The sequence below is a fragment of the Schistocerca nitens genome, chromosome 5, assembly GCF_023898315.1.
Source record: "Schistocerca nitens isolate TAMUIC-IGC-003100 chromosome 5, iqSchNite1.1, whole genome shotgun sequence".
NCBI classification, from domain to species: domain Eukaryota; kingdom Metazoa; phylum Arthropoda; class Insecta; order Orthoptera; family Acrididae; genus Schistocerca; species Schistocerca nitens.
The window spans coordinates 487,987,993-488,009,887 of NC_064618.1; the positions used below are offsets into that span (position 1 = coordinate 487,987,993).

Consider the following 21,895-nt stretch of genomic DNA (forward strand, 5'->3'; position numbering starts at 1 on the left):
TCGACAACAGAATACGACCCTCGTGAAGCTATGCTGTTCTTCTAGTACACGTATATCTCTTCTATTGCATGTAATACCTTATGGAGACTGTCCAGTTATATTTATTCTGTTTTGTTGTGGTTGTCGGTTTAATTTCAGTTGTTATATAGGCTACTCTGTTGATATACACGCAAACGTCTCTCCTGTTGAATGTAGTTCTCTATACTTAACCTGTGTTGTGATTCGTACTAGCAAACTACCTGAGCCAAAATTTGATGTATTTTGCTACATAATTACGCCAAGACTAGGGCTCTAAGGTGAATGATTGTTTCGAGGAATTGCCATAGTCCTTTTCGCAACACCCTGCGTTAAAACAATGTACTAGGCAGTGAACTGAAACATGAGCGATGACGGATAGACGGTAAAGCCGTCCTCCTACGGGACAAGGGTGCAAAGGACGTGGACGTGGACGGGATTCCGACTTCACGAGACAGAGAGTCGTCGGCACACGGGACGAGCTGGTAAACGTGATTTGCGCCCTCAGCCCTCTCCAGCCGCCGTACTCGGCTTTATTTACATCCTAAACGATACAATTCCTTTACGACGCGCGTAAAATAACTCGCGTTATCTCTCTCAGCGATTGTCGAAGAAGAGCGGAGAAAAATCAAGGCAGATTGTGGACGCGTTGATGGCTTGAACAGCAAATTGCTGACAGGGGAACATTACATGATGCTGTACAACGGTCTGAGATACATAGCAATAGAAGTTATTTATTAACTCAATTGCATTTTCATCCTATTTTCGTTTTAAATTGAATTTGGTTAAGAGGCCGTGTCTAATGTCACTTTGCGCATGCGTAATGTCCATATTCTCGATGTTTCATTGACCACAAACGCTCTGAAATAACGTAACGATTTGAAGATCAAGATTCGATTCGTAATTTCATTCGAATTGAAGAGGAGATGTTTTCGAAGCTACTCATCATCAATGAAAAAGATATTTACCGGCATAATACAAATTTGAGCCAGTTCATAAACGTAGATATAGGTGTATATATATGTTATAGAAAGTTTCATAACAGCAAAATCGTCCACTGCGTAACTTATGTTCACTTTCTGACAGACTGACAGTCACGTTAAGATTTGTGGCCACTGCGAAAACAATCCAGTCGCTGGCGTATGCAACAAGAATAGCAGCAGATGCATCATAAATAATTAATAACGTCGACTTTTGAGGTAAAACTTCTATTAAATGAATAAGAAAGATCCAGAATGTTTTAGAATACAAAAAGCGAAGAAAAACTGGAATGAGGTAAGCGCGAGCCCGTCAACCTTCTCTTCACAGCTCACAACTCACGATACTATCAGCCACACTACAGTCGCAATACAAGCGGCGAACCTCTTAATATGACATACACTGTCTAAAGACTGTATCTACAGATGTCATTATTTGATATTTAATACGCAATTTGTACCAAAAAGACGCGCTTTTGACAGGGCATCATAGTACTGTACTACTGAAATGGCAAACTTTCGCAGCGCATAAGTCATTGGGTTTGTGCATAAGTTCAAGCGTTTTTCCATAAGTAGAACAAACACACAGATACACATAACACAGACCTAAGTCATCAGTTATATATTCTCCTTCACTATTTACAACAGTCTGCCAACGCTGGGGTAACTTTTCGATTCCGCCACTGTAGAAATCTTCAGCCATGTTCGGAACGCATTTTCAGACGGAAAGGAATTTCCTCTATGGTTGTTCATTAGAGAGCGGAAAAGGTCGAAAATCTGAGGACGCAAGGACAGGTGGATAAGGTGGGAGCGGAATGACTTTCCAACCCAACTCTTGTGTAGTGTTTTTTGACGCTCTAGCAGAATGTTGGCGGGCGTTACCATGGAGTAGCATCACTTCACGCGGTCTCCTTGGTCGTTGTTCCCCGATCGAGTCTGCAAGACGTCTCAGTTGTTGACAACAAATGTCAGCTGTTTTGATTACACCCCTGGGGAAGTAATTAGAGCCGGCCGCGGTGGCCGAGTGGTTCTAGGCGCTCCAGTCCGGAACCGCGTGACTGGTGCGGTCGCAGGTTCAACTCCTGCCTCGGGCATGAATGTTTGTGATGTCCTTAGGTTGGTTAGGTTTAAGTAGTTCTACGCTCTAGGGGACTGATGACCCCAGATGTTAAGTCCCATAGTGCTCAGAGCCATTTGAACCATTTTTGAAGCAATTCGTAGTATACCACACCATCGCTGTTCCACCACATGCATAACAATGTCAATTGTAAATGCGCGCAGGTCTTTGTATGGCGAGTTTCTGCATTTTTGGGGTGGGCTCAGCCATTCCATTCTTTTTCCTTCTGTTAGCATAAACACACCGTTTCTCTTCCACCAGGAAGGATATAAAATAGGAATGGTCGGTGTTGCACATATGGCCACTAGGCAGATTTTTGTGAATTTGGCTTAGACCAAGCAGTACCCACACACCAGACTCTAGGAGCTTCCCCGTTGCATGCAAATGTCGCAGTTCTGGATAACACCGACGTGGATCATTGTGTGTTAATGCGTTTAAACGATCTTCATCAAACCCCTAAGGTCTTCCTCAACGTGGAGTGTCATGATCCTCCTTTAAACGAGAAAACCATTTTCTTGCGGTGCTCTGTCCAATGGCGTTGTCCCCATACACGACGCAAATGATTTTGGCTGCCTCCACTGCTTTCACCCTCTATTGAACTAAAACAGAAGAAAAAGACAGATGTGTTCCGATTTCTCCATATGGAAATCCATCCTCTAGCGTCCATAGCTCCATCCGTTATTTCCAAATGACAAAATATAGCAACAGTGAACTACATTGGAAAAAGACAGTCGTTAAAAAAAAAAAAAAAAAAAACAGGCATATCAACAAGCAAAACAAAAAAGCCACGAACTTATGCACGAACCTAATACAACACTAAACACATCAACTAACGTAGCCGTTACCTATATATATATATATATATATATATATATATATATATATATATATATATATATATATATATAACGAGAAAACCATTTTCTTGCGGTGCTCTGTCCAATGGCGTTGTCCCCATACACGACGCAAATGATTTTGGCTGCCTCCACTGCTTTCACCCTCTATTGAACTAAAACAGAAGAAAAAGACAGATGTGTTCCGATTTCTCCATATGGAAATCCATCCTCTAGCGTCCATAGCTCCATCCGTTATTTCCAAATGACAAAATATAGCAACAGTGAACTACATTGGAAAAAGACAGTCGTTAAAAAAAAACAAATATATATATACAGGGTGGTCCATTGATCGCGACCGGGCCAAATATCTCACGAAATAAGCGTCAAACGAAAAAACTAAGAAAAACGAAACTTGTCTAGCTTGAAGGGGGAAACCAGATGGCGCTAAGGTTGGCCCGCTAGATGGCGCTGCCATAGATCAAACGGATATCAACTCCTTTTTTTTTAAATAGGAACTCCCATTTTTATTACATATTCGCGTAGTACGTAAAGAAGTATGAATGTTGTAGGTGGACCACTTTTTTCGCTTTGTGATAGATGGCGCTGTAATAGTCACAAACATATGGCTCACAATTTTAGACGAACAGTTTGTCACAGGTAGGTTTTTTAAATTAAAATACAGAACGTAGGTACTTTTGAACATTTTATTGCGGTTATTCCAGTATGATACCATGCTGTACGAACTTATCATTTCTGAGAACGCATGCTGTTACAGCGTGATTACCTGAAAATACCACATTAATGCAATAAATACTCAAAATTATATCCGTCAACCTCAATGCATTTGGCAATACGTGTAACGACAGTACTCTCAACAGCGAATAGTTTCGCCTTCCGTAATGTTCGCACATGCATTAACAATGCGCTGACGCATGTTGTCAGACGTTGTCGGTGGATCGCGATAGCAAATATCTTTCAACTTTCGCCACAGAAAGACATCCGGGGACGTCAAATCCGGTGAACGTGCGGGCCATGGTATGGTGCTTCGAAGACCAGTCCACCTGTCATGAAATATGCTATTCAATACCGCTTCAACCGCACGCGAGCTATGTCCCGCACATCCATCATCTTGGAAGTACATCGCCATTCTGTCATGCAGTGAAATATCTTGTAGTAACATCGGAAGAACATTACGTAGGAAATCAGCATACATTGCACCATTTAGATTGCCATCGATAAAATGGGGGCCAATTATCCTTCCTCCCATAATGCCGTTCCATACATTAACCCGCCAAGGTCGCTGATGTTCCACTTGTCGCAGCCATCGTGGATTTTCCGTTGCCCAATAGTGCACAATGACGCTCCGTCGCTAAGTAGAACGCGTGCAAAAAATCTGTCATCGTCCCGTAATTTCTCTTGTGCCCAGTGGTAGAACTGTACACGACGTTCAAAGTCGTTGCCATGCAATTCCTGGTGCATAGAAATATGGTACGGGTGCAATCGATGTTGATATAGCATTCACAACACCGACGTTTTTGGCATTCCCGATTCTCGCGCAATTTGTCTGCTACTGATGTGCGGATTATCTGCGACAGCAGCTAAAACACCTACTTTGGCATCATCATTTGTTGCAGGTCGTGGTTGACGTTTTACATGTGGCTGAACACTTCTTGTTTCCTTAAATAACGTACCTATTCGGCGAACGGCCCGGACACTTGGATGATGTCGTCCAGGATACCGAGCAGCATACATAGCACACGCCCGTTGGGCATTTTGATCACAATAGCCATACATCAGCACGATATCGACCTTTTCCGCAGTTGGTAAACGGTCCATTTTAACACGGGTAATGTATCACGAAGCAAGTACCATCCACGCTGGCGGAATGCTACGTGATACCACGTACTTACACGTTTGTGACTATTACAGCGCCATCTATCACGAAGGAAAAAAAGTGGTCCAACTAAAACATTCATATTTCTTTACGTATTACACGAATATGTAATAAAAATGGGGGTTCCTATTTAAAAAAAAACGCAGTTGATATCCGTTTGACCAATGGCAGCACCATCTAGGGGACAACCATAGCGCCATCTGGTTTCCCCCTTCATGGTAGACGAGTTTCGTTCTTTGTAGCTATTTCGTTTGATGCTTATTTCGTAAGATATTTGGCCCGGTCACTATCAATGGACCACCCTGTATATATATTTTACTACCGATCGAGGGACATTAAAGGGAAGCAGTGATTGGGAAGGGAGTGAGACAGGGTTGTAGCCTCGCCCCGATGCTATTCAATCTGTATATTGAGCAAGCAGTAAAGCAAACAAAAGAATAGTTCTGAATAGGCATTAAAATCCATGGAGAAGAAATAAATACTTTGAGGTTCGCCGATGACATTGTAATTCTGTCATAGACAGCAAAGGAATTGCAAGAGCTGTTGAACGGAATGGACAGTGTCTTGAAAGGAGAGTATAAGATGAACATCAACAAAAGCAAAACGAGGATAATGGAATGTAGTCTAACTAAGTCGGGTGACGCTGAGGGAATTAGATTACGAAATGAGACACTTAAAGTAGTAAAGGAGTTTTGCTATTTTGGGAGCAAAATAACTGATGATGGTCGAAGCAGAGAGGATATAAAATGTAGACTTTCAATGGCAAGGAAAGCGTTTCTGAAGAAGAGAAATTTATTAACATCGAGTATAGACTTAAGTGTCAGGAAGCCGTTTCTGAAAGTATTTGTATGGAGTGTAGCCATGTATGGAAGTGAAACATGGACGATAAATAGTTTAGACAAGAAGAGAATAGAAGGTTTCGAAATGTGGTGCTACGGAAGAATGCTGAAGATTAGATGTGTAGATCACATAACTAATGACGAGGTATTGAATAGAACTGGGGAGGAGTTTGTGGCACAACTTTGACTAGAAGGGATCTGATGGTAGGACATGTTCTGAGGCGTCAAAGGATCACCAATTTAGTACTGGAGGGCAGTGTGGAGGGTAAAAATCGTAGAGGGAGACCAAGAGATGAATACACTAAGCAGATTCAGAATGATGTAGGCTGCAGTAGGTACTGGGAGATGAAGAAGCTTGCACAGGATAGAGTAGCATGGAGAGCTGCATCAAACCATTCTCAGGACTGAAGACCACAACAACAACAACAACAACACCTACGGATGTATTATTTCCTGTAATTTTATTACATCAAATCGTAGCTACAACGACACATTTTCGAGAGGTCCTCTATTTGCTGGCACTTTGAAACATCTTACACTAGTACCACGCACTCTATGAGAAAAAAACGCTCCAAATGCGATGTTTAATGCCATAGGATACGAGGCTCCAACATTCTGATTATGACGTAAAACGATGTCGCATCTCATTGGCCACTTTCCTCTCCAGGAGTCAAAAATCTAACATGCGAGATTCTTTATTTGACGCTTCGAAGCATAGTAGAACTTGGAATTCCACTCTGTGACGTCACCAGCTCCTTGCCCATCTTCGTTTTCACGTCCCGTGATAGGACGGCTAGCTATAGCTTTTAGAGTGAGGATGAAATGCTTCAGAATTCTTTTTGTGTTGCAGAGGGAGAGAGTAACAGGTGTTTATGTCTTTGTTTGGCAGTGAACGTGGACGAGTGGCTGCAGGAGGCGGACAGCCTGAGCGTGCAGGACATGCCCCGCTCCGCCAGCTCGCTCTCCATGCGGACGGACGGCGGCTCGGGACAAGGGGTGAGTCTGAAACTGCACGCTGTTTTTTCATGAATCACATGCACTCCGAAAAACTGCGTTCCCGTGACCTGTTACCACAGCCGCCAATGTTTATGTGCGAGAAACTCAGAGGCGAAACAAGGAAGCGCGAACTGATACGGATGAACAAACTGTAGAAACGCAACCCGGCGTTGTGTTGTTCGCACCGACCACAGTCGCATCACCCTGGCTGCCCGGCTGTTAACTTAAACAATGGAGCTCTATTGCTGACGTAGAGTTTCAGCGAAACAGTTGTTATCAGGATCTCTGTAAGCACATGGCTGCTGACGTGCACTTATGCGAACTCATAACCTAGCTGTCTTCTAGGCTTATGAACACTGAGCAAAGCCTTTCAAGTAGGGTGTTCTCACTCGGGAAAAGATGAAGTAACAACACTCAGCACCGCCCCGATCAAACGTCTAACAGACGGCAGTTGTTCATATTTCCTACACCTTTAGGTGAAAAAGAGAGATCCTAACTGAACCTTGAAAATTTAGTTTCAAAATCTTTTCTTAAAGAATTTGCTTTATTTACTAGCGATTCATCAAGAGCATTAACACAATATGTCAGCGTGGAAGTAGATGGTACAAATTAAATTTCAACCAATGGAAATTTTATTATTACAAGCCTTTTCAAAAACATATTTAAAATTTATAAGCAGAAAAGCACCCTCGAAATATCAAGTTACAATTTAGCAAATGTGAATTTTATTCCTAAAAGCTTTTGCAAAACAGTTTTTAAAATTTTAAGCAGAAAAGCACACTAGAAATATGAAGTTACAATTTAACAAATGTGAATTTTATTCCTAAAAGCTTTTTGAAAACAGTTTTAAAATTATAAGCAGGAAAGCATCCTCGAAATATGAAGTTACAATTACTCAGACTCAGATCTTTTGTGTGTGTGTGTGTGTGTGTGTGTGTGTGTGTGTGTGTGTGTGTGTGTGTGTGTTACAGTAGGAGTCTTCGGGCTGAGAAGCTTCCACTCCCTTTCAACACGGCCGTAGTCACGACCGCTCACAACAACCTCTGAAAACTACACTGGTGAAAATCTGCAACACACCAGATTACTTTAAACTAAAATTTTTAACAACTCATACAAACACATTAACTATGCACCCCGTTAGAGGGATGGAAATGGTACAAACACTCACACTAAGAACTTATTTTCCACCAAAACTGCAATTTTTTTTAAAAGGGCTATTGCGGTGGAAGGGTGGCAACTTTATAATAATGACTATTTAAATAAAACCCATGAAATTCAGACTTACATAAAGTGTAAAACATGCTCTACATTACACATATACCGCCTCGCAAGATAATAGACAAGATAAAAACATATTTCAGGAATTCGGCCCTTACCTTAATTCGTTAACACCGAATCCGACAAACAAGAAGGAGGCAGCTTTTAACGTATGGCAGATTGACAGGGAGGGGGGGGGGGGGGGGGGAGTGTTACTAAACAACCCGAACCGCAGATTGCTCTAAATCTCCCCAATTCCACAAGGAAAAACAAACCACCCAATTCACAATAACCACCTTCCTGCGGGTGGGCAAACGGAGAAGAATAGTGGGACGAACCCAAAACAAAGCGGCTGGTGACCTCACCAAGAAAATAAGTAGAATTTAACAAGTAAATGAAACAACATATCTCCAATCACTTAACTTCTAATAAACTGCGACTGCTGGCGAACACCTGGTGCAACACCCCCAAAGGCCTCCCGAACCTTCCGCTGCCAGCCGCTTCAACGGACGCAGGAAGGCGCGCCGACCTCCCGTCTCACGGGGTCGCAGCTCGCACCGGCCAGCCCGATATCGTGGTTTCACTCACGTTGCTCTCGTATCAACCGCGAAGCCAATACCCCTTTCTATACGGCGCTGCCCACTGGACTCACGTGGGGACCTCACATGCGCCGACGCTCAAGGCGGACAAGTCATCTCGTGTCTCAGTGCGCGACCAACCAACCGACCAATCCAACCGCCAATGACCGTTGCCCGAGAAACTCGAGCAGTCTGGCGGCCTAACGCGCAGACTCAGATGCAGGAACTCAGCCCTGACCGGGCGACCACTAGCTGAGTTCTGTTACTGGCGGAGTGGCAACACTCTTATTTTCTGACTTGGAAACACTCGCACTCCGACGATAGACAGACACTGACTGCCCCACACCGAGCCGGCTGACCAACTGACTAGACTCGTCTCGACTGACCGACTCTCCCCTACCGAGTTTTTTTTTCCTTTATTGTAATTTTTATCACCTATACAGGCGGGCTGGCAGCAGCATAGTACGCTGCTCTTCAGCCTTAAGTGGAACAAGAACATGACATAGAGGTGAGACAGTCAATACAAAAAAACGGCGGGCAAAAAAATGGAGATACAAAAAACAATAAACAAGAAGACGTTCACGTTGGACGATAAAAACACTAACACTTGTTGACACGGCGCACAAAACACGGAGAACGGCGACGGCACATGTGAACAGTTGAGTTGGAACTGCACGAAACACAAAACGAAGCACACACACTAGACACTGATGGCGACGATCTCCGGCGCGCGAATGTTCACTATGCGTGTGCGAGTCCGGGGACCTGCCAAGAGAGGTGGAGGAGGAAGGGGAGCGGGAGAGGGAGAGGGGAGAGCAGAGATGCCACGGGCAGGGGAGAAAGGGGGAGGGAGGAAGGGGAGGGGAAGCCCGGGGGGAAGAGGGGTGGAGGGAGGGGACGGGGGAAAAGGAAACAGAAGGGAAGGGAAGGGAAGAGCAGGGAGGGAGGGAGGGTGCCTAAAGGAAAGGACACCGGAAGTGGGGGGTGGGGCAGGGTCAAAGTTGATAGGAGGGGTAGATGGAGGGGAGGAGGACATCATCAGGGAGGGGGATCTGGCGGAAGCCACCTTGGGAGAGGGTAAGGAGGGTGGAGAGATGGAGACCAGGTGGGACGTGGGCATACAGGCGCGACAGCGGGCGGGGGTGGGAGAGGATTGGGGAGACGAGCGGGTGAGGAGGATCGAGTTTGCGGGAGGTGTACAGGATCCGTATCCTTTCAAGGAAAAGGAGGAGGTGGGGGAAGGGGATGAGATCGTACAGGATCCGCGTAGGGGAGGGGAGACGGATGCGATAGGCGAGGCGGAGAGCATGGCGTTCAAGGATTTGGAGGGATGTATAAAAGGAAGGGGGGGCGGAGATCCAAGCCTGATGGGCAGAACAAAGGATAGGGCGGATGAGGGATTTATAGGTGTGGAGGATGGTGGAGGGGTCCAGACCCCACATACGGCCGGAGAGGAGCTTGAGGAGACGGAGTCGGGAGCGTGCCTTGGCTTGGATTGTCCGGAGGTGGGGAGTCCAGGAGAGGCGACGGTCGAGGGTGACGCCAAGGTACTTAAGGGTGGGAGTGAGGGCGATGGGACGGCCATAGATGGTGATGTAGAAATCAAGGAGGCGGAAGGAAGGGGTGGTTTTGCCTACAATGATCGCCTGGGTTTTGGAGGGATTGACCTTGAGCAACCACTGGTTGCACCAAGCGGTGAACCGGTCAAGATGGGATTGGAGAAGGTGTTGGGAGCGCTGTAGGGTGGGGGCAAGGGCAAGGAAGGCGATGTCATCGGCAAACTGGAGAAGGTGGACGGGGGCTGACGGCGGTGGCATGTCCGCCGTGTACAAAAGGTACAGAAGGGGGGAGAGGACGGAGCCTTGGGGCACACTGGCAGAGGGGAAAAAGGTGTAGGAATCTGAGTTATGGACGGTGACATAGGAAGGACGGCGGGAGAGAAAGGAGCCAATCAGACGGACGTAGTTAATGGGAAGGGCGAAGGTTTGGAGCTTGAAGAGGAGGCCGGAATGCCATACACAGTCATAGGCACGTTCGAGGTCCAGGAAGAGGAAGATTGCGGAGCGACGGGAATTAAGCTGTTCGGAAAGGAGATGAGTGAGGTGAAGGAGAAGGTCGTCGGAAGAGAAGGACGGCCGAAAGCCACACTGGGTGACGGGAAGGAGGCGGTGCTGGCAGAGATGCTGGTGGATGCGGCGGGTGAGGATAGATTCCAGGACCTTGCTGAAGACCGAGGTAAGGCTGATGGGGCGGTAGGAGGAGACGGCGGACGGCGGTTTGCCGGGTTTAAGGATCATGAGGATACGGGAGGTTTTCCACAGGTCGGGGTAGTAACCGGTGGACAGGACTACATTGTAGAGCCTGGCCAGGGTGGAGAGGAAAGAGACAGGAGCTTCACGAAGGTGACGGTAGGTGACACGATCGTGACCAGGAGCGGTGTTGCGTTTCGTGCGGAGTGTAGCAATGAGATCCTGTGTAGTGATAGGGGCATTGAGTTCCGTGTGTGTAATGTTGTCCAAGTACTGGAAACCAGGAGCGAGGGGAGGGACAGAGGTGTCAGTTCGATCGCGGATATCCGGGAAGAGGGAGTAATCGAACTGGGGATCATCGGGGATGGAAAATACATCGGAGAGGTAGGAGGCAAAGTGGTTGGCCTTACTAAGGGTGTCAGGGAAGGGGTGATCATCATGGAGGAGAGGATAGTAGGGGGAGGGTTTAGTTCCGGTAAGGCGACAGAAGGCTGACCAGAACTTGGACGAGTTGATTGGTAGGGAAGCATTTAACCGGGTGCATGTCTGTCGCCAGTCCCGGCGTTTCTTAGCCGCGAGCAAATTGCGAATGTGTCGTTGGAGTTGCCGGTGGCGTCGTAGTGTGTCTGGGTCACGCATGTGGAGGAAGGCACGGTAGAGACGGCGGGATTCACGGAGGAGGAGGACGGCCTGTGGGGGTAAGGTAGGACGGTGGGGGTGGATGGCGACAGTAGGGACGTGGGCCTCCACAGCCTCAGACAAGGTCTGCTGGAGAAAGGAGGCAGCATGGGTGATATCATTGGGGTGGTGGTAGGTGAAAGGGTGGCTATCGACCTGGGTGGAGAGGGTATCCCGGTAGGCATTCCAGTCGGCACGGGAATAGTCGTGGACATACTTAGGGGGAGGGTCAGTACGAGGGTCGGGGCGAGGGCGACGACCGTCTGAAATGGTGAGGAGGACAGGCAGATGGTCGCTACCAATGGGCTCCAGGACATCCACCGTGATGCGGCCAAGGAGGTTGGGGGAGGAGAGGATAACATCAGGAGTGGAGTTGGATTCGGGACGGGTATGCTGGGGGATGGGGATGAGGTCGCCTTGAAGGGTGGAGAGGAACCGATGCCACCGCCGTAACTGGGCGGCGGAACGACTATGGATGTTGAGGTCGGCGGCGATCACATAGGAGGAGAAGGTACGGTCAATGTGGGAGAGGAAGTCGAAGGGAATAGGGGCGTTAGGGCGGACATAGATGGTGGCGCAGGTAACGGTAAGGCCGGGGAAGAAGAGACTAAGGATCAGGTGTTCGGTGGGGCCAGGAAGGAGAGGTTGGAGCCGAACGGGGATCTGGCGGTGGTGACCAATGGCAACTCCGCCACGCGCAATTGGGAGGGGGTTATCGGAGCGGTGGAGGAGATAGGGTGAGGTGTGGATGGAGTGGTGGGGTTGGAGGAAGGTTTCATTGAGTAGGAAGGCATCCACACGGTGGGTGGCAAGGGTGTGCAGGAAGAGGTTCTTGTTGGCGGAGAGGGAGCGGATATTGTTGAAAAGGATACGTTGCTGTCGCGCCATGACAGGGATTTAGACGAGGGTGTCAAGACGGGAGAAGGTGAAATGGGCCTGGTTGTTGGAGTAGGTGGCGTACATCTTGAGTTGGAAGATGGAACGGGCGGCAAGGGAGATCTGCTGGAGGGTGTGGGGGCGCTGAAAGGGATGAACATTTTGAAGGACGATGGTGATGAACCTGATGATGTCCTCAGCGGTGGGGGTGGGACGAAGGGAATTGCCAGGAGGGGTGGGGGCGTCCAGTGGACGGACAGGGACGGTGAGTTCAGGAGCGGTCGGAGGGGGTCGGGCTATACACTGTTGGGAGTAGGTGGGATGGGGGAGATTGCAGGTATTGCAGGAAGGAGGGGATTGGAGGTTAGGGCACTGCCTGAGGAAGTGCGCTTGCCTACAATGCGGGCAGGTGGGGGCCTCGTGGCACTCAGCTGTGGGGTGCGCGTTATAGCGCAGACACCTCTGGCAGCGCAGGGATTGAGGAGGGGAACGGGAGGGGTCAACCTTATAACGCTGGTGAAAAAGGAGGGCACCCTCCTTCAGGAGATGGTCTATGGAGGGGGCGTGCTCAGAAAAAACGCGCATAAGGCGGGTGGGGCCGGCAGCGTTATGGATCCGGCGAACCGCACGCACCTCCAGATGGGGAGGGGCCTGAAGCTCCGCCAACACCTCCTCCTCCGTGATCACTGGACTGAGCCAAGTGATCACGGCGGTGAGGGTCGGCGGGCGACATGGAGGTTGGGGTTGGCGGGAGGGAGGTGGCGAGGGAGCAGGGGTGAGAGAGGCAAGAGGGCCAAAGCGGGTGATTGGGATGCGGGAAAGGAGGTCCGTGTGGAGGGTAGGGCTGGGGGAGGAGATGAGTACCGAATCACAGCGAGGAGTGAGGAGGGAGATGGGGGCACCAGGACAATTCTGGCGAAGGAAGAGGGTGAGGTTCCGGGCTTCAAGGAGGGAGGGATCCGGACGGGAGAGGAGGTAGCGGTAGGAGGAGGGGGTAGAGGAGGAGGAGGAGGGGGCAGGGACGGGCGGGGAGACATCCATGGCATCAGGGGTGGGGGAAGGGGGACGAGGCGGAGCCTTTTTTGGAGCAGACGAGACAGGAGTGCCACTGGGGCGCTTGACGGCGGCGGAGGAGGTGTGGGGGATGGGAATAACTGGAATATGGCGGGGAGGGGCAGGTCCCTGGGCCGGAGTCGGCGCCGGAGATGGTGACGGTGACGGTGAAGGCGAAGGCGACGGCGACGATGACGATGACGGTGGCAGTGGCGGCGGTGATGGCGAAGGTGACGGGGAGAGCTGGGCGTGGATAGTGGCCCGACGGGCCACCACTCGAGCCGGAGCTGCAGTGACAGGCTGGGGGAGTGGGGGGAAAGGATCGGAACGAGAGGAGCGAGAGGAAGAAGCGGGAGAGGGGGCGACAAAGATAGAGGGTGAAGGGAGAGTGAGGAGAGGTGGGATGGAAGGAGGGGGGTGGGACGGGGCACACCAAGTTATAGTGGTGGAGGCGGCGGAAGGGGATGTATAGACGATGGCGGTGGTGGTAGTAGTGACGGTGGTGGTGGGGGCGGACATGACGACAGGAGGAAAAAACGCACAGCACGAAAAGGAAATGACACAAACTGCGAACAGGCGAAGACGCAGACGGTCGGACGACCAGGGCGGACGGCGACGGCGGCGGCGGCGAGCACCGGCGGCGGCGAGCACCGGCGGCGGCGGTGGCGGCGGCGGCGGCGGCGGCGGCGGCGAACAGACGGACGGACGGACAGCAGGCGGCGGCGAACAGACGGACGGACGGACAGCAGGCGGCGGCGAACAGACGGACAGACAGACAGACAGACAGACGAACACAATCGTCGAAAGCGGAGATTCCAACCAGAGAGTAGCCCAGGCCTTGGAATCTGGCGCCTTCGAATGAGGGGATCCAACCCTCTGCCCCTACCGAGCTCATAGCGCTCCTTAAATGCACGTGAACAGGCAACCTTTCCGCTTTCCCACCAGAGGGAGACACCTAAGCTGCGCTTACCACAGCGACGCCACCGCCAGAAACGGAGGGCGACTGCTTCACACAACGCGCTGCGGCGCGCTCTTCAAAACAGCAAATTTTTTACCACGGCTCACCAACGTATAAAATCTCTTTTTTTTAATTTTTTTTAATGTTTACCGAAAGTGTAATGGTCAGTTCCCAAGCAGAGACGTAAAACTTCGGTCCGCAGTTAGCTCTGGCAGTACTACACCTCTCGCGGGACTTGAATGTTTTTGTGCAATTCCCCTGCACCACCCACGAACTTTCTATATAGCTGATTATGTCCAAAGACAAAAAATACATAATAACTAAACTTCAGTTCTGATTATTTGAGATTTCCCTTTCTCTGAACATTCCCTCATATATGAAACTTCATTGAATATGAACAACAGCTGTTTATTTTTATGCTCAGTGCTACCGGTTTCGATCAGTAGACCATTATCGAGCTGAAGCAAAGCGTAACCAGCTTTTCACTACACCTGAAGTGAACAACTTCGATATAGACAGAAAAACATAGCTTTTGTTACAATAAATAATCTCCAAAAGACGCAGATAGGGAGACGTCAATACATGTGTCCTTACCACAGGACACACATAGCCACCTCAGTTTTCAGTCTTAACCCCACAGCAAATGGATGGTGACCGCTCGCAATGCCCAAATGTAACATACATCCCAGCCACAACAATGTGAACACTTCATGGTGAGCATGAACTATTGTTATTATTATTATTATTATTATTTTCGTATGAATGATGAATGAGCCTATCTAAGATTGGAAAAAGTGCATTGCTTGCTAGTAGAATTGTAACACCATGAAGGCAGCACATTCAATTGCCAACAATTGTACTACACATATACAAATGATCAGCATTTTAGCACAAACACTCGAAGTGGGTAGGAGTAAAGTCATCAACACTTTGTATGTAAGGAAAAATTACTAGGTGGTTTCTCATTCATAAAGCAGTTTTGAATGTTGTTTGCTTGTCTTTGAGACCATGTGTAGAATTGCGAGGAAAGTCTACCAGCATGCTTCGCAGTTCAATGATGGATAGTCTGTTGCCTAACGAGACTGCAGTTTATCCTTCCGCGATACTGTTGTCCGCGTTGGTTCGCGATACCACGACTGTCGTGCCAATATGGAATGGATGGCTTCAGGAGAGTCATAATTAAAGCCGTGAAAAATCTAAACGGCGCAACATAATTAGTGCCCGAGAGGACTGACATGTTCGGTCAGACTTGTAGAATCGTTCAGCCATGAAACATACCTTCTGTGCCATTAGTTAATTTAAGCACCCTACCTAAATTTCTGTGGCTGATTGCAACTTTAGGATAGAATTGTAACCAAAGGTTTAGTCATTGGATCCATTTCATTTAACATGCATATCAGATACTTTATTCATTTCAAAAACAAATATCGCTGCAAAATTAACACACCTGTATAGTCTTCAAATAGAAAATTGTTACTTGCAAAATATTAGCCAGGAACTTCTTAACATCACTGCAACAGTGCGATTCACAGGTACTGGCCAATATCTCTAAGAACGAATTTCTTGCCAACACTCTCATAATTTCTCAACTATTTTAAAACAATTTCCTCAAATGATACAGTAGTGTGCCTACGCAAATTTCAAACCAAGAAGCACAAAACATTGCACAAAATTACAAAACAACATTAGCTAAAGTCTGTTCACTTCTGTTAATAAAATACAAAAATCATTCAGTACAATAATAACAAATTTTACAGACTGGCTGGACAGCAATTTGATCTGTCGAAATCACAGCACACTTTACGTCAAACATTTCACATATGCTGAAAATCTCTTAACGACCGGCGTGATTACCGACGTCCGCTTTCACTACAACATAAACCAGCTTCACAGTATACCTCTCAACACAAGGCAGTTAGTTTTCTGGAACATGTATACTTTAGGCACACGATAACGGCATACCAACATAAGCAAGAGACTGGGCGACAGGAAAGTGACAGCAATAATCTTTAAGGTGACGCGCAATAGTTTAGATAAATTGTTATAAGCACCAGAGAGATATGCAAAACTTCTATTCCCGTCTCAAAATATATATAGCGAAACAACAGCCTTAACACAAGCCTTGCGGTTACTTGAAAAGCGGTGACAGTACAAATCACAGACTACAATTTTAATTGTTCCCTTAAAGATTTAAAAAAATATCAGTAATATTGAACGAGATAAGCACCACAATATTCTTAAACACAGCTGGGACGAACAACCGTAATCCTTGTGTATCATGAAGAAAACAGAAATAGTTATTAAACTATTCTGATTGCAGTTGCAACGGCTGCATTAGCCTTTAGACTAAGATGCGTAAAGGCAAACGTACAGAGTAAATGTTAGTGATACGTGATCACAACTTGCCGTAAAACAGCCTCCCAGCCGGGTCCCGTCATCAGTACATCATCCAGTTCAAAGGTGACCCGATAAGCATCGCACGAGAGGGCCCACTCGCCGATTCCCCAGCGGATCGCTTCTTGAATATGGATTTTATAGCTTCTGGACACACATTCACAGGCACACTCCGTCGTACGCCGTAATACGCGTCTGGAAAGACTTGCTCCCGCCCGGGAAGCACCCAGCAAACATTAATCAGATCCCCCTTACCACAACGCAGCTGAACACAGTATTGTTCGACGATACAGAAACCATTCCCCAAGAGTCCACAGTCTGCTCTCGGCACCATTTTCAATTAAGCGACTCGTAAACACAATACTGCAGCTTCAGTCGGAACGTCCACCTTCCTTCGCTGCCTGCTCTTCAAATAAAGTGTCGAAGAGGTCATCTTGGCCCGGGGATATCTCTGACACGACTGAGGTAGGCAGCAATAGCGCCAACCAATGGCACACTTCAGTCAGGAAATGGGTTTGTTTCAAGTAAAACAAGTGTCACTACGGACAGTACGACGATGCCTGTAATGTCAACGAACATCACCATAGCGGCCAAAATCGTGACTTCATTTCATACACTCGCTGATAGTAGTGCGCCCAACAACACTGGACACTATGTCGGGTTTCAGAAGAGTCCAGATTCTACATACTGCATCACGATAGATGTATCGGTGTGTGGAGGTTCCAAGGAGAACTAACATTTGTAGAGGTTCCGAGCAGAATGAACGTTTATAGATTGCATTCTTCACCACGTGGGCTTGGCATCTAGCGTATTGGGCTGAGGAGCCAACGGGTACACAGTCCAGTCACCTCCGGTTCACGTAGCTGGTAACTTTAACAGTCACTGTTACATTTTAAAGCCTGTGGCTGTGCCATGTCTTCGAGGTCTGTGTAACACTATCTTTCAACAAAACAACGCAATAACACATGTTGCACGAGCTGTACTGACCTACCTCTATAGAGAATGTGTTAGATTTTAGCTATACCCTGAAACGTCCTTCAGATCTTTCACCTATTGAAGACATCTCGACATGGGTTGCGAAGACACTGTTACGCCACCACACATCAGCCACTATGACTGTCGAGCTCTGGCATACAGCAGAATCAGCATGGAATGATTCACCTGTAACTGTCACCTAAGCTCTATTCGACCCTAATGTCCTGCTAGTTTAGAGCAGTTCTTGGTACTTGAGGTGCCACCTCTGTGTACTGCATTTCGCACCCTGCATACCCTCGAATGACCTACATATAAAATCATTTATTCTTCCTCTTGTAATGTTCCTGCTCTGTTTGTTCTCGCCTACTCAATTTGCAAAGATTTTAACTGTATTTACAGTTTACTCCAAAATAACGAGTGGGTTGCAATGCAATGCAAAAGTGAAATGTAAGTTTCACTTGTCTTCTTGTATCTATGCCCTCACCGATTGTTAATAACAGCGATTCTAATAAGTGCATGGATTTTTTTCTATTTGTATACTACACGTGGAAATGGCGATTTTTAAAACTATTTTCAACGCCTGATTTCACTAATACTTCCAGTTATTCTCAAGTTCTCGGACATATAACATTGCGTGCTACTACATCCTTCCATTATGCACGCTCAGCCACAGCTTCCGCCTGCTCGCTACAATACGTATGCTTTACAACTCCTGCCGAAAATCTCAGCACGATATTACGTACAGAGATAATTATAAATATTTTTCGCGATAATTTAAACTTATAGAAACTGATTTTTGAAAGATTTTAATTGTATATTGTTACTAGGAAAAATAAATACAAAAATATTACTAACAATTGAAACTTCGTGGCACATTAGAACTGTGTGCCGGACCGAGACTCGAACTCGAAACCTCTGCCTTTCGCGGTAAGTGCTCTGCCAACTGAGCTACCCAAGCACGACTCACGACCCGTCCTCACAGCTTCAATTCCGCCAGTATCTCGTCTCCTACCTTCCAAACTTCGCAGAAGCTCTCCTGCAAATCTTGCAGAACTAGCACTCTTGGAAGAAAGGACATTGCGGAGACATGGCTTAGCCGCAGCATGGAGGATGTTTCCAGAGTGAAATTTTCACCCTGCAGCAGAGTGTGCGATGATATGAAACTTCCTGGCAGATTAAATCTGTGTGCCGTACCGAGACTCGAACTCGGGACCTTTGCCTTTCGCGGGCATGTGCTCTACCAACTGAGCTACCCAAGCACGACTCACGACCCGTCCTCACAGCTTCAATTCCAAACTTCGCAGAAGCTCTCCTGCATATCTTGCAGAACTAATAATTGTTTATGGAAGCGACAGGATCACTCGCATGAATTTCATTGATCCAAAATTGACTTCAAAATTAAATTTATGATAAGTAAAGTGAAATCATATTGTATTGTCGGCTGGGAGAGCCAAAGAGATAAGGTCAGCCGCCTAGTCGGAAAAGGTTTTCTTGTGTGTACAGAGTGGCGTTATGTTTTACAATGATGGCGAGAGAAGAGAAAGGATGAAACCCAGTGACGCCACATAACCTACTCCCAACAAATAGCACCAAGTGTACCGACAGCCATAACATCCTCATCCGACGGACGAATCACGATTAAAACAGTACCGTGCTCTCACTGCATGATACACTGTGGAGAGGTTTAGAATTTAATCTGTTACATTGACGCATAGTCTTGTGGTAAGGAGCTTTACGCCCGTATCTCTCATCCGTAAGTCCACCAGATACTGACGTACTGACAGGAAAGTTTCATCCACCACCAGGATTCGAACCAGCTTACCTCCTAGCCGAGCGCCACCGCACAGACTTGCGTTATCTACCTCGGCCACAGAGCTGGGCAAATTTACATAGAAAAGATAAACTGAACTTATCGATACCACACCGCGACGTGAAAGTAAAAAACCGATACCAGACGAAATGAACTCCTGCAACTTAAAGACAGTTTAAGACAAACAACAACACACAGCGAAGGGTTATACAAATTGGTTACAAACTGATATTCATACAGGTGTCGGCGGAAAATGCAAAATTGCAAACTCTGACGGCCGATGGATCAATGTGTGACGCTGCAGCGTGATGTCACCGCTTAGCTGGCAAGGATAGTAAACAGTGGACATGTTGATACCAGGCCATAAAGTCTTTGCGAATGTCATTGCTTGTAGTCAGTTGGACAATATCTGTGCCTCACAGACACTTGCATAAACACTGTACGGAGATGTCAGCATCTGAGAGAGGACGTGTAGTTGGCTCAAAGAAACGGGTTAGAGTAACTAACGAATCGCTCGAAATTTGAATATGAGCGATGCCACTATTCGACGATGTTGGCAGGAACTGGTCAACCATGGACAGACGCAGCGTCGAGAAGAGAGTGGTCGACTTAGAGAGACAGAACGTGAGGACTGAACAGTCATCAGAGAGGCACTCGGAACCCCAGATTCATTATTATCAGATGTGCATCTGATGTTTCAGTGACTACAAGGACCAAATTACAGGTGCCTCACGGTAAGAGGGCTGGGCTCAGAGGGTGGCCTCTGTAGACCAGCAAGTTCTTTTGCAGTGGTGTCGGGCACATTCGGTATGGAACCTCACTGATTGGAGTAGACCTGTCTTCAGTGAAACTGTCTTCAGTGACGAGTGTCCCCTGGAACTGAGGCCCTACGACAAGCAATGACGTGTCAGCAGACGCCCCTGGCAGTGGTAGAACAGCAACCTGACTGTCGCCCACCATAGGGCCAAACAAACAGGAGTGATGGTCAGGGGTTTGGTTGTCATGCAGCGTACCCTTAGAGCACAGCGAAACGTCGACGATATACTACGCCCCACCTTGTTGCCCTTTGTGGCAAGCCATTGTGTGCTTAAGTCCAGCAAGACAGTGTCCGCCCATATAAGGCGAGATTTGTACTGCTTGACTTCGTGCTTGCCAAACCCTACCTTGACCAGCAAGATCGCCGGGTCTCTCCCCAACTGAAGCATTATGGTCAGGGCCCTCCAACCAGCTAGGGATTTTGACAATCCAAAATGCCAATTGGACAAAATTTCGCACGATATCACTGAGGAGGACTTCCAACAACTCTATCAATCAGTGCTAAGCCGAATAACTACTCTCATAAGAGCAAAAAATTGTAACCACTTGTTTTTCTGTACATGTACATCACATCTACCGATTTCCGCCCCATGCCGTTTCCTGTAAGCGTTGCTGTTGCTTCACGTACACGGTGTGGATGGTGTTTGACAAGTGTCTATTGTGTCTGTCAGGAGGCGGCGGGCTCGGACTCGCTGTACGACAGCGACGTGGACGCCAGCGGCTCCGAGGTGACGGCGGTGGAGCGCGGGGGCCGCGACGAGGAGGCGGAGCGCCAGGAGGCCGCCGAGGTGGACGGTGAGTGGGGTGGGTTCCCTCAGCGGCGCGCTCTTCCTCCTCTTCTTCTGCTGTCCGCCTCTGCCTCAAGCTCTGTTGTCTGTGCCGTGCCGCCGCTCCCAGAGCACCAAAGCATGCGCGCTCTGCATGGCTTCAACCCACCACGACTGCAAGTAGCACTGCTGAAGTATGAGTACAACAGACGATTTCTGTGCGTTGAGATCGCCCACTCTAGTGGTACGAGTTACCTTCACTGAAGACCGGGGAAGGACCTGCCTCCGTACATAAGCTGTCAGTGTGACCGACTTCCGCAAGGAAGTGATTAATCCGTGGTGGAGATGTCTGGAACCAGAAGCATTCAGTTTCGTGAGGACAACTGGAAATCTAGTTGAATAACAAGTAGCGGATTCAGTGTTAGGAGGGCTAACGACGACTGAAAGGCTGCTGACCTAATGACCGTCATCACCGTATCCAATTGACGCCATTGGTAGCAGATGAGAACACAAGTAGTCATCATCGCGTAGTCCTCACGGCCTGACAGTGATCAGTTGCTTAGGAATTAGTTAGTTGGGGGCGACATGGAAGGATTGTGTGTAGCGCTTGATCGTTGAACTATGCACCATGAGAGGTATTAAATCCAGAACCTCTTCGCCATGTCTCAAGCAGGCCGTTACGAAAGTTCCCCTTATGAAGAGGTTGTCCCTAGGTGAATCCTCAGCTCACCCTTAGGCAGGTGCACTTAGTGAATGTTACGCACCAGGATGTTTCATTGCACGCCTTCTGCGTGTGAGTGGCTTCTTAGC

At 47.8% G+C, this 21,895-nt stretch overlaps 1 protein-coding gene across 1 annotated transcript in view; it reads left to right on the forward strand.

Annotated features, from left to right (window-relative positions):
• Positions 1–21,895, forward strand: part of LOC126260547 (protein nervous wreck) — a 778,787-nt gene that overhangs the window by 641,434 nt on the left and 115,458 nt on the right. Inside the window, exons 13-14 of the mRNA XM_049957881.1 lie at positions 6,568–6,674; positions 20,990–21,113. Coding sequence (XP_049813838.1) covers positions 6,568–6,674; positions 20,990–21,113 — 231 coding nt within the window. The remainder of the gene's footprint in view (positions 1–6,567; positions 6,675–20,989; positions 21,114–21,895) is intronic.